The sequence below is a fragment of the Asterias rubens genome, chromosome 11 (genome assembly GCF_902459465.1).
Source record: "Asterias rubens chromosome 11, eAstRub1.3, whole genome shotgun sequence".
Lineage (NCBI taxonomy): Eukaryota > Metazoa > Echinodermata > Asteroidea > Forcipulatida > Asteriidae > Asterias > Asterias rubens.
In genome coordinates, this window is record NC_047072.1 from 7,068,936 (window position 1) to 7,082,921 (window position 13,986).

At 41.6% G+C, this 13,986-nt stretch overlaps 1 protein-coding gene across 5 annotated transcripts in view; it reads right to left on the reverse strand.

Moving 5' to 3' along the window:
* LOC117296692 (beta-chimaerin-like) overlaps positions 1-13,986 on the reverse strand; it is a 46,054-nt gene that overhangs the window by 4,429 nt on the left and 27,639 nt on the right. For all 5 annotated transcript variants that reach the window (XM_033779731.1, XM_033779732.1, XM_033779730.1 and 2 more), the window contains 5 exons: positions 12,094-12,364; positions 7,409-7,483; positions 6,446-6,530; positions 3,895-4,068; positions 3,608-3,685 (listed from right to left, as the gene is read on the reverse strand). In XM_033779731.1, the coding sequence (XP_033635622.1) occupies positions 3,608-3,685; positions 3,895-4,068; positions 6,446-6,530; positions 7,409-7,483; positions 12,094-12,364 (683 nt within the window). The remainder of the gene's footprint in view (positions 1-3,607; positions 3,686-3,894; positions 4,069-6,445; positions 6,531-7,408; positions 7,484-12,093; positions 12,365-13,986) is intronic.

The following is a 13,986-nucleotide window of genomic DNA, read 5'->3' on the forward strand; positions in this document are numbered from 1 at the left end:
CTCCCTCTGAAGTGCCATAGTTTTCGAGAAAGAAGTAATTTTCCACGAATTTGATTTCGAGACCTCAGGTTTAGAACTTGAGGTCTCGAAATCAACCATCTAAACACACACAACTTTGTTTGACAAGGGTGTTTTTTTCGTTCATTATTATCTCACAAGTTCGATGACCGATTGAGCTCAAATTTTCACAGGTTAGTTATTTTATGCATATGTTGAGATACACCAACTGTGAAGGCTAGTCTTTGACAATTGCCAGTAGTGTCCACTGCCTTTAAGCAGGTATGATATTTAAACTTGGGCATTTCTCAGCTTGGGCTCCGGCTTCATGCAACGTCTGCTGTTTCAACCACCACTGCATGTAAAATACACGCTGCTCAAAAAAGTACAAGCTGGAGATGAAGCCTGATGAGCAAGGGTTTAAGAAAGGCCGAGGTATAAAACAACATCTCCCATGGGGCCTCAGATACATTTAATCAGAGACTGAACTTTGAATGTGCGTTTTCTTCTGATGAAACCCAACGATAGACCCATTTCCTAAAAAGATGGTTTATTTAGCTCAATCTTCGCACTTTTCCCAAGTGGTGTGACTAAATATGTGACCACATGAGTTACCTAACCTCTGCTTAGGAGGACCGAACCCTTGGGATCAGGTCCAGGGTGTTGAGTTCAATTACACCCACTAATAAGATGAGCGGACCACTGGGATTAGGGGCAGGGTGTGTCCACATTGTCATTACCCCCTTTCAGATTCCCTCCTGACCCACCTCGAACCCCCTTCCCACCCATACCAAATGCTACATGTATTTTCCCCCTAAAACTGCTTTGGCCCTCACAGCGCAACTTTTTCATTATTTTGAGGGAAAGCTTCCTATCCGGGGAGTTTTATCCCTTAATGAGACCCTTCCTCAAAACGATTTTACCCCCCCCCTCTCGGCCCCCTTGGAGGGTTTCCCCGCAATGCGTGCACCTGCTGCAAATTCTCCAAGCTCTGCAGGAAGTGTTACAGTGCTACCATTAACTCACATTAGCCCTCCCGCTCCTTTGGGGATCGGGGATTACATAGCATTCAAAGTGTTAAGGAACTGAAGAATTATTTCCAAAATAAAGTCAACCAACTTTCGTGCCAACTTTGTTTCCTCTTTCATTTTGACTTTTTCAATTTTTATTTTATTTTAGGAAGAATTGCTTTGACAACAATTAACAGTCATTGCTGTGACGAATCGAAACTGTGGTGTTGTACAAAGATAGTGGAAGGCTTCGATTGTGGGCAACTTGCCAATTTGAAATCTAAATTGTTCCATTTCTTTGGCATGACATTTGTCCAGGATTCGTTTCTCTATTTGACATGAAAGATTGCAGACCTTCATTTCAATTCATTTCATTTATTCTGATATGCAGCCAAGGACTCTCAGAAAAAGCTAATTTAAGCCCGGTTCATACTCTCTGCGAATGCTCATTGCGATGCGAAATTTCATTGCATCACAAAGGAAAAAGGAGCGCGTATCAATTGTTGCGTGGCCAAAATTCGCTTCGCCTTTCGCACTCGCAGGAAGTATGAACCGGGCTTTAACAGCTGTACTCACCAAGAACCCAGTAGAGAGAAGACAAGGAATGAAGTTTCAGTTTTAGACGTGGGAGGAAAACCCCAGAGAATTATTACACGGGAATACCCACACAATCCGTAAGGGACCCAAAAAAACCAATCCACATACATGTAGTGTCCCCAGCGTGATTCGAACAGGGGTCCTAGAGGTCATCAAAGGCAACGAAAGATACCACTACGCCAACCCAACCATAATTCATGGAGCCAACGCAGGCAATAGCCTTCATTGCCACTGGCCATCGCCTTGGTGTCCCTCTCCACTGCAAACCACTCACTATTTGTTTCTACGACATCCATAGTAGATATTTGTCATTTGATTGGAGAATAAAACTACATTAAAAGAATAAACAAACTGTACAAGATCGCATTCTGGCATCCACCTCAAAAGCATTTTCTGCTGCTGTTTATTAACACATGGTGTACATGTACAATGTACATGGAGTGTACCGTGCGATACTAAAAATGGAAGGATGGGGCAAAAACGCATGGTTTATAACAGAGGCCATGTTATGGTTTGAATAATGAATGCCACATGACCTACATTTTTACTCCTACAATCAAGCAAGGATGTACTTGCGCATTATATAAAATACTCTAATCTGGGTTAGTCCGGTCTCATGACAAGACTCCAGCAAACACATTAACTGATACCAGCTGGAGGTCTGGCCTCGCGACTCTAAAGTTTTTAGTACGTCTGTATGTTACAATGAATACACCCACTTTCCCATTGGCAACTACATAAGGTCATCGGTACAAGCCCTATGGGTTTCTAGATGGCTCTCCGCTCACTATGTATTATTTGCTTCAAAGCCAATGTTTTATGACTTGCTGTTTTCTTGAGCAAACAAACAAACAAACAAACAAACAAACAAACAAAAACAAACAATGACTGTATAAAGCTGAACAACTTCTCCACATTTGAGCTAGCCGACTGTTAAGTTCATAGTACCTCGCTATGGTGGGATGATTGTATAACGCCAAACAACTTCTCAATATTTGAGCAAGCCGTGGTCAAGTGGTTAGACTGCAGGATCTGCAATCACAAGGTTGTTGGTTCAAATCCCCCAAGCTAGCCGCTGATTTCACAATGACAAGAATAAGTATTGTCATCTGGTTACTGAATCACAAATTCTTGATTTGTGCAACTCATAATCATAGACGTTAAACCAATGTTTGTATGAGAGAGATTGGTTGTTGTCAGCTTGGTGTTTATATCCCCTTGTGGGAGTTTGCCGAGTTCCCTTGATGGGAAGATCATCTAAACAAACAAACAAGCAAGCTGAGTTTCTGCAGATGATTCAAGGTCAAGAGGGCGCAACACACAACATTTAGAACCAACCCATTGCCGAAACAGTATTTCCCAAAACACCCCAAAGGCGGATGTTTTCAGGACAGTCGTATCTGGGTTAGTCCGGTCTCCAGACACGAACCCACACATAAAACATTAACCAACACCATCTGGAGGTCTAGCCTCGTGACTCTAACCCACCACCTCCCCCCCCCCATCCCCTCCTCCCTTTATTCAATGAAACCATTGTTTGCTATCGTCAAATTTCAAGTTCTGATCATCGAAGGAGCGACTAATGAAAAGAAAGCCCTTCCCTGCGTGACTGGCTTTAATTATTACCCCCTAGGGGGGGTAAGAGAGGGGTGTAGCACTGGCCCAGAAAAACTTGTTTCGCCTTCGGCCGCTCCCGATATACTTTCATGTATCTGAAGTCCCAGTTGCATAAGATTAGGGAGAAGGGCGCTTAAGTTACATGTGTCTACTTCCTCAGAAGGAAATGCAGCCGACCTTCCTTGTGTTCGAGGAACAGGGGGCTTATTTTATTCAGCCTCGGACCGTTGACCCGGCTGCTCAGTTTCGAGAAATAACAAACCCTCAGGATGAGTTTGCACACTTTGAGAGAAACTTCGGAATAAGTCCATCTTTTTGGAGACTGAGAACAACTTTCTCTAACTCTCTAATTCTCTAGACTTGGGATTTGAAAAGCTGTGCCTTACCCTTATCGAACCGTTGTCTGCAAAGATCCATGTCGTCTTGCATGCCTGGCACCCTGTATAGTCCCTCTATATCCAGACCTAAATAAAAGAAGGAAACCGGACTGTAAAACTATGTAGTTTAACATTCCCTTGTCATAAAATAAATGTTTCTGTAAAGATAGAAATATTCTTGAAAGGCAAATTATTTTACATACATCTTCATTCGCAGTGAGTAGGGATTCATGTCATGTCCAAAAACTTGATCTACAAAAGGTATCCAGACCCTTTAAACAGTGAATAAGACTAACCTCTCAACTCAAGCTCCTCTATGCATTTGTCTACGACCACCGGCCGCGTTGTGCCGTGCGCTTTGACTAGCGTGGTCAGGTCCACCCCGTACACACGCTTGATGAGGCGACAGCTGGGCGTGCAATCTAAGGGCACTCTTTTTGAACACTGCTTGTGTGTGCTCAAACCACAATCTGTATAAGACACAAGGAGGAGTAATAATAATAATACTAATAATAATTTAGTGATCTTATATTGCGCTCTCTCCAGGACCTGCTTGTTCGAGGGGCGCAGAACAGTAAAAATTGCAAAAGATTAAGAAAATTACATACATTAAGTGAACAGTTTTAAGAAAAGTACACCAGTAAAAAAATATATGAAGATGGATTTAAAAATGAAACTTGAGAGTGATATCAAAAAAACATGGCAGCCCACTTGAAGAGCGCCCTCTTCTAGGAAAGAAGAAGGGAGATCAATACAACAATTAGTTATAACACATTGTGCCTTTTTGAAATGCCCAGAGGATTCGAACATTGCCTGTTCCAAGCGAGAAGTCATACAAAATTAATTTAATAAAATAACTACAACAGAGGGAACTGATTTGTATCATTTCAAAGAAACTACATATTATGATTTACAATGTAAGCCTAAAATTTGTTGGGGGAAGGAGATCCAATTATTTAATTTGATCAACAACACGTGGCACACAATTTAATAATCTTGACGACTATATTTCCATATTTGGATTGGATTTGTCAATGAACAACCTCCTTTTGACCATTAGGCAAGGGTCCCTACTCAAATGTTGTCATGTGCATATTTGGAAAAACAAATTTGGTGCTACAAAAAGTTTTTTCTGTCGAACTCTGATATATTCTTTCCTTTGAAGAAGAAAAAGGTGCCAAAAACAAGTTAATTGGTTACGCACGATGAGCAACGTTAAACCAGGATACAGATGTAATAGGTTGTACATCTATTTTAACTAATGCTACAAGAAAAAAAGTTGGAAAAAAATAAGAAAAAAACAGAAACACTTTATGACGGAAATTCACAACTTCCATATCCATTTGAAGAAAAAAAAGTAAACAAGTGTTGACTCCCACTGGTCATGGGTTGGGGGGGGGATTCCTGACAAGCAACTGACAGAATCCCTTTCGGAGACATGAATAAGCCATTTTGGATCACAACAGGAAATTGTTTGTGAGTAAATATGGCATGAGAAAATATGTGGGGGGGGGGGGGGGGAAATGTGCACATTTATAGATTTGGGGAGGGGACTGTTGGGGAGTAACACAAGATAATTTATATTGAGACATAACATGCAGACAGTTTAGCCCGGTTCATACTGCCTGCGAATGCAAAACGAATGTTGACATCACAAATTCGCAACAAATACTTCGCAGCAGTTTAACTCTGCTCAACTAGGTTGCGAATATCGCTGCAAAAGGGGGGTTGTAATGTCAATTCACTTTGCTTTCACATTCGCAGAAAGTATGAACCGGGCTTCATGCAGAAGTTATCATCATCATGGCTCTGTCACTGATCCAGTATTTTGATGTTTTTTTTTAAATTTTTACTAGGAGATGACTTTTATTCTTCTTGTTATTTTCTTCTGAATGAGTTTAGAGGGAGTTTGTATATTGTACAATCTGACTAACACGCTCGTTTTGTGCACATGGTGATTGTGCATTTAAAGACAGTTGGTAAGAGTAGTCGGTCAGATCGACACTGCTCTAGAATTGCAAAGATCGTGGGTTCCAATCCCACTCGAGTAATATGCCTGTGATATTTGTCACAAGACTAGGGAAGGTACTGAGTATACAGTGTTAACACGAACGATGTACCTGGGTAAAACCATTAATTAATATTCATTTAAAGACAGTTCGTACACACTGTTAAACAACTTTCCGCAAAAAGTTCCCTCATTTGACCCTCATTGCGACTAGCCACCCCCCCCCCTTTATTAACCCATTGCAGTCTTTAAGAACCATAATGTTCTTCACAAAAGGTAGTGCTTAGGCTTTAATACATGAACTTGGTAACCGGGGGGGGGGGGGGGGGGGGTCAAGCAAAACTGAACAAAATTATCTGACTACCCTTCTTTGAAAAAAAATGTCTTTATTAAGAATCAGACCAAATGTATTGAGTTGTTACATTAACAAAATTTCCCCTTGAATTAAAAAAAATTAACATTTTCCCGATTACAATTTTGTTTGAATAGTGGATTATAATTAGGAACTTCTCTTTGGCACTGAACCTATTAGCTGATACTCAATTACCCTTAAGGCCAACTCAAAAGGAAAAACTTGTTTATGGGCAAACCGCCCCTGTGTGTCGTCTGCGGAGGTGGCTTATCGCACAACGTGACACGCTTGTATGGCAAAATACACGTGACAAGCACATAGTCCGTTTCTACATGTTTGCATTGGTCGATGTTCACGACATCTAAAAAAAAAAAAAGGGGGGGGGGCGTACGCGCATCGATCAAAGTGGTCTCACAACGAATGTTCGGTTCTACGTGAATGAAAATCCCAGGGCTAACAATTAACTCAGTCATACTGCCTCCCTTACCTGTACATCTGACTCCTTGGGCAATGAGGCCCCACATGAAGTTACCGCAGTACTCACACCAAATAAACCCCTGGAAGTTGTGTACCTGTCCAAAATGATAACAAGAATAAACACAGTGTAACTATCATATCTTGACCGATCCACAAGACCGTCCAGGGGTCGATTTCACAAAGAGTTATGGCTAGTCCTAACTGTAGGACTTATGTCCTAGGAGATATTAAAAACTTAAGGCTAGTCCTAAGTTAGGACGAGTAACTCGTCCTAACTTGAGATAAGACTAGTCTCAACTCCTTGTGAAATCCACCCCAGGCAGCGTTCTCGCTTAACAGTGGTCCGTTGGCAAAATGCCAGTTAAAACACCCAAGGACCGGTCACAATTCTCTGCAAGTGGTCCAGCTGGATAGTGCAGTGTTGAAAAGCATCCCTATAGTTCATTGCAAACAGGAGACTAGAGAAAGACCTGGTTATAAGCGAGATGTATAACAGCATAGACTGTGCAAGTCTCGCGAAGTCTTGCGCGTATTCGAACTTAACCTTGAAGGCAGTGGACACTAACCTTATTACTTGGTTACGAGTAATGGGGAGAGGTTGAGAGTATAAAACATTGTGAGAAACAGCTAATTTTCCACGAATTTGATTTGGAGACCTCAGATCTAGAATTTGAGGTCTCGAAATCAAGTGTCTGAAAGCACACAACTACGTGTGACCAGGGTGTTTTTTCTTTCATTACTATCTCGTAACTTCGACGACCAATTGAGCTCAAATTCCACAGGTTTGTTATTGTATGCATGCGTTCAGATACATCAAGTGAGAAGACTGGTCTTTGACAGTTACCAATAGTGTCCACTGTCTTTAAGTTGAGGGGGTTTTTGTATCGCCCATTTTCTTAGTTTATGACGATGAAAATTACCTTGTTATGGAAATGTAATACTATTTAACAAAACATAAAAAAGTTTAAAGTACCTTGAAATTATGAGCTTTCTCATAAGATGCTGATGTCGCATTGTCGATGCAAGACCCACCAGTCCTTGAGTCAACCTGATGAAAAATAAAAAGGAACAAAATCCATGTTAAACTTGCCTCGGGGATAGAGAATATTAATTTTGGTTTTTACCCATTTACACCGATGTGTGTTAGCACTGTATACTCAGTACTTTCCAGAGATCTGTGAAATAATTCACATGCATGTTACTCGGGTGGGATTCGAACCCACGACCCTTGCAATTCTAGAGCAGTGTCTTACCAACTAGACCACCGAGATGGCCTGGTAGCTAGAGGCAGTTCCAATCCTATACTTTGGCAGCGGGTACCACAACGATTTCATACATGTTAAATTTGCATCGGGAAAGTACTGTATACAGGGGTAACACACACCAGTGTAAGGGCATAACCAGAATTAAAATAGAATCTAAATGAACAAATGAATTATAATAATAATAATTTGGGGGGCTAATCGTCCTTACTCACAGCTAAGAGCTGAATTGCGGAGGACGCGCCTACAACGTGTTCGAGAAGCAGGCATGCAAGGGCGCATTCAACTGCCAGCCACATCAACCCATTATGACCACGTAGCACAGCCAAGATCGAAAGTGTTTGATTTTTTCATTATCATGAGTCTACTAACAGGTAGGCACGCACACAATCAACCCTGACATGTCGACTTGAAACATAAAACTTTTCTGTCAAGTGTCATTTAATGTTACAGATTTCTGTCCAAGAACTCAACGTGGGCGATGTCCATTAATATTTCTACGTCCACTGAAACAGCTGAAAGGAAACCGCTAGAATTTAGCAATTAAGACTTCTCTGAAATACTCCCTAAATGTTTATTTAGAGAACACAAAGATGCGAAAGAACGAAAGGACATGGGATTGCAGTGAGATTAAACAGACAGAGTTTTATTTAAAATCTGTCCATTGGTGTTTAGCTATTATTAACACAACTTATGTGTGTTGCCTCAGCATTTGTGACACAAATTAAAGAAAGGGAGTGAGTTTGCAATTTTTTATGAGCTAGATATTTAAAGGACACAAGAATGACAACGACAAGAGCTGAGGATTATAAAGCTAACACACAGTTGGGCTTAAATTGTCAACGCTTAATTGTTTGAAAAACAATCAGCATTGTTTGACAAAAATCAAAGAGTGTGCGTGATTTGCATTTTTTGTTTTAATGAACAAGATATTTAAAGACACTGGACACTATTGGTTACTGTCAAAGACCAGTCTTCTCACTTGGTGTATCTCAACATATCTCATAACAAACCTGTGAAAATTTGAGCTCAATCGGTCATCGAAGTTGCAAGAAAATAATGAAAGTTGTGTGCTTTCAGATGCTTGATTTCGAGACCTCAAATTCTAAATTTGGGGTCTCGAAATCAAATTCGTAGAAAATTACTTCTTTCTCAAAAACTATGTTACTTCAGAGGGAGCCATTTCTCACAGTGTTTTTCACTATCAACAGCTCCCCATCACTCGTTACCAAATAAGGTTTTATGCTAATAATTATTTTGAGTAATTACCAATAGTGTCCACTGCCTTTAAAGAACACAAAGTATCAGATACGGCTAGAGTACGTGCGTCTGCCTATGCTTCAACATTGGCAGACGCGCTGATCTAGCTGTAGCTGTAGCCAGAGTCGCCGTTTCGGACACGGCCTTAATAAAGAATAATAATAGACCTCAATGTAACCCATAAACCCCTGGGAGCCCTTCTAACGAAAGAATCCACCACACTCACTGACACTCCTTATCTCTAGTCCCCTGGCTGCCCCTACCCCCTTAACACCCTTTACACCCCCCTCAATTAAACCCAAGTCATGTCCCCTTCATGTCCAACGCATCACCATCTAATCCCCACCTCCAACCATTTAAAAAAAAACTTCTCGCCCGACGAATACGAAAGGAGAAGGTCTCAAGCTATTGTACATTCACAGTAGTTGTTCGGATTAAGAACTAGAAAGGCCGGCGTCATGCCAGTTGCAGTTAAGGCATGGAATCGTGGTCAGGAGCGGGGGCCGCTCAAGTCTCCAACAGACAGCTGCCAAGTCGGCTGTGAGCAAAACTGTGGATCAGCTGTACTAAGCCCCCCGTCCTTGTTTTATCTGTTTCCCCCCCTTGTCCAAATATAACAGGTGGAATTATTTGTATTGATGGGCTCAGACACCTGGGATGTTGCGTGCGGTGTATGTGTCATCCAGTTTTCAAAACCTGTGAACGACGTCAGACTTAGTGCACACTTCGAACTTCCTGAGTTTATTTTCGGCGCTTCGATCGACCATGCTGCTCCCCCCCAAACATTTTTTGTTTAAGTTTAGAAAGGTTGTGGTTTGTTAAGAGGGGGAAACGGTATTGAAAAATGGGGGTTGGGTGTTGGTCTTTGCCAACTCTTCATCAACTCTGCTCCAAAACCTACAGAGGGGAGACTTTTTGTAGTTTGGAAGGGTTGTGGTTTGTTAAGAGGGGTAAACGGAATTGAAAAATGGGGGTTGGGTGTTGGCCTCTGCCAACTCCTCATCAACTCTGCTCCAAAACCTACAGAGGGGAGACTTTTTTGTAGTTTGGAAGGGTTGTGGTTTGTTAATAGAGGGGGAAACGGAATTGGAAAATGGGGGTTGGGTGTTGGCCTCTGCCAACTCTTCATTAACTCTACTCCAAAAACACTCTGCTCCAAAACCTAAGATGGGGAGACTTTGTTGTAGTTTGGAAGGGTTGTGGTTTGTTAATAGAGGGGGAAACGGAATTGAAAAATGGGGGTTGGGTGTCGGCCTCTGCCAAGTAAGAGCTGCTTTCAAATGCCAGGGTGTCACATTTCAGTGAAAAAAACACCATGGCCACCAAATCACTGGCCTGAAACTATTTTTTTATCAATAGCCAGAAAATGCAGAGTGTCTCTTTAATAAATTTGAATACATCGAAAGCCAGCATTGAACCAATACATTGATCTTTCAGAAGCCCTTTTCACACTATCCAGACCTGTCGTACAAAAATTAGGGCTATGTGGATTTTCAAAGCGACGCTAGAGGCCAGGCAGTAGACCCGACACACCCCCTAAATTTGGGACATTTAATGCATGAAATACACGGCATGTGGTGATTATTGGAGAAAACAAATATATGCCCTGAAAAAAAAGCCCGGACTTATAAAAACTTTCAGCTATGCTTTTGAATCATTCTGGAACTAATACCTTCTGGTACAAATATATGCCTTGAAAAAAAAGCCCGGACTTATAAAAACTTTCAGCTATGCTTTTGAATCATTCTGTACCCTTGCACTGTATTCAGTGCAAGGGTACCTAGTAGGCATTTTTTCTTGGTAAAGGGGCACCCTATGCGGAAATTGTACCAGAGCATTTTCAAGGGCACCCAGGTAATGACCGGGGGGGGGGGGGGGGGGGGGCATGGAGGCAATCGCCTTCGTTGCATCATGCCTGCTTCATCTCTTATCCCCGTGGAATACAGCCCAGCCCTACATACGTAGGGAGGCCTCTGCAGTTTTCTTAACCGTCCCAACCCCACGGTTACCACAGCACACTTTCACATTGTCACAGCTGTGGTGCCTATTCCCATAAGCCTTTTTGAGGTATGGCGGACCCCTTGCACGCGCGTCACACGCGGCGACTGATGCCACGCTCACCATGTTGGTGGGCAATAGGTTTACGTGTAAACGCCGCGTCGCCTAAAATGCGCGCTTCACTGAACAACACACGTTCTATTTCTATGGTCAATACGCACAAATTTTACCCAAACCTTATAGTGTCGTACATAGCATTGTGTCCACCATACCTCAAAAAGGCTTATGGGGTTTCAGCTGCACGTTTCAAGAACACCCAATGGTTAAGCCGCTCACCCCTACTCTGGAGCATGGGTGGCTGGCTGTTCCCAGGGGTACATGTATGCCCATTCGCCAGGGGTAGATCAGGGGTTGAGTGATCCAAGTGTGAAAGGGCCTAGCTGTTATTCCCTGGGGTTGTCCCAGGGGAGTAGAGTATAGGTGTGAAGAGGGGCTATAGATGTCAATTCATTGAACACCTTAAGGACAGTCACCAAAGCTCACCTGGCTCAGGATGTTTACAAACATGACTAACTATCCTCTTCCTGTTCCTCAACGCCTAAGAGCAAAACTCTTGGTTTTGGAACTATCTAAATATCGTTTGGTTGACTTATCCATTGAAACAAAAGCCAGTGTGTACATGTGTATACTTTGCAAAGGCTCAAACTTTTGACATAAACAAAAGCCTGTGTGTACATGTGTATACTTTGCAAAGGCTCAAACTTTTGACATAAACAGTCGCTTTTGAACCATGAAACTAGAGTCAGGTCTGTTTGTGACAAATAAATGGTACACAAACTTTGGAGAAAAACATGCTCATGTGTGACTATCACATGTCTGTATGCATATGGCATACTTACTTTTTAACAAAACCGGGGCCCATTGTGCTGCTTAAGCAGAAAATTATGCTTAATAAATTTCGGCTAAGCAGAAGTGAGCAGGATACCAGTCATGGTAGTTTAGCTGGTAATGTAATTCTGGTAAGTATAATACAAATTACTCCGGTAATACCGACAATTTGTCTTAGGATGAATTTTATTGTTTATTGCTTTTTAAAATCGGCCCCGGGAGAGAAATTAACACCAAAGAGTGCCCTCACCTGATCTTGTTGGGATCCCTTCCGTCCTCCGACATTCAGAGGAACCACGGTGCCGTTGCTGAGCCTCTTGTCTCGTATCGTTGCGTACTTGGAGTGTTTCTCGTAGATGGGCTCAGACTCCATAGACTTGATGTAGTCGGCCGCCTTGGCCTCAACGTAGAGTGTGATGAGGCCGTCTTCCACAAGATCGTGGAGCGCATCGAAGCGCTTGTCGGCAACGTAGTGCTTGCCATCGTAGTACAGACGGAAATTGCGTGTCATGTTATTCAGCCTGGATTTGAAAAAAAACAAAATTAAACTAAGTTACAATTTTTTTTTTCTTTTTAAAGTAATTAATCACAATGGAAACTGAATGAGTAAGTTTGGGATGAACAAAGAAAAGTTGACTAGAGCGAGACATGAACCAATGACCTCCCTAGTACAGAGGGAAACTGCGTGTAGTGTCATTCAGCCTAGATTATGAAGGGGAAAATTTGTTGAATTTTTTTTTATTTTAATAATAGACCACAATGGAAACTGACTGGGTAAATTTTGAATAATTGGGGTTGAACACAGAAAAATTGACTAGAATGGGATTATTGAACCAACGACCTACGGATAATTGTGCCGGTGCTCTTAAAAAATTCTGCAAGTATTTGTAGAATGTATGCAGGCTTTAGTATAAATATTGTTCTTGTATGGGAAGGCTAGTTGTTCCCTAGTATGTGTAGAAAGGATACCCCAATGAGGGCAATAAGAATGTGTACTTGTAACATTTCAAGGGGCACCCAGGCAATAACCACGGGCATGAAGGCAATCGGCAACATTGCCCCTGTGAAGTATCAGACCTACAGGTACATGTACATGTACGTCCTTGTATGAATGTCCATGTTGCCTAAAACCTGGTTCATACTTCCTACGAATGCAATACAAATGTTGACGTCACTAATTCGGAAGAGTTGAGCTGTTTTCAACAAAAATATTTGCCACAAAAATGTAGCAGTGACGTCACAATTCGTATCAGTTCACATTCACAGGAAAGTATGAACCGGGCTTTAACATGACAAAAACTCATCACCAATTTATTATTGTAGATGACAGCATTTTGAGCAGCAGGAAATTAAAACCCAAAACACATCGACTCAGGATTATTTTACAAATCCCTCTCCGAGCCTACACTAGACTTCCTGCCGGCCTTGCTGGACTCAGACACAAGATCCCACCCTGACTCCTTACGATATTAATCGCTCAAAAAGAATATCAACAAGTACTTTAGCGTCAATCCAGAGTACTTAAAGAGGGTTTATGGGTGCTCTGAACACAGGATGACACGTCAGATTGCCTTTGTGCTGGGTCCCTCAAAATGAACGCCCACATCACGCCTATTATAGTACGTGGAGGGTGACGTTTGGTTCTTCTTGCTATATGGTGGCACGATGCCTATACTGAGCGCTTGACCACTTCCTGTGGTTTGGGACCACTAATGATAACTTAATTGCAGTGTTTAGCTTTCGTTCACTGAACAACAAAAACATGTTTGGGCAAACATTGATTAGGTAACAATTGCTATTTCAATGATGAGTAAAAAAGTGCTTGAGTTTGTTGAATACAAGAATACAAACTACAACATTATAAAATAATTTGTTTTTTGGGGAATTGTATTTTGTAACCTTGTCAGTTTTTGATATGTATCTCATTTTTCTTTTGTTGATATAGCCAGTGGCATCGGAGTTGGAGGCTTCAAGGTCCTCTTTCGGCCCCGTACTTAATTTATTTATTCATGTTTACTCTTACTTAAATAAATGTTTTGCTCTACTCCGTAATCCATGTAACTGTTGTTATTCTTTTATGAGAGTATGGAAATAAATGTATTCTTGAATTGAATTGAGTCTCTATTCTTCAAGTGACAGTTAT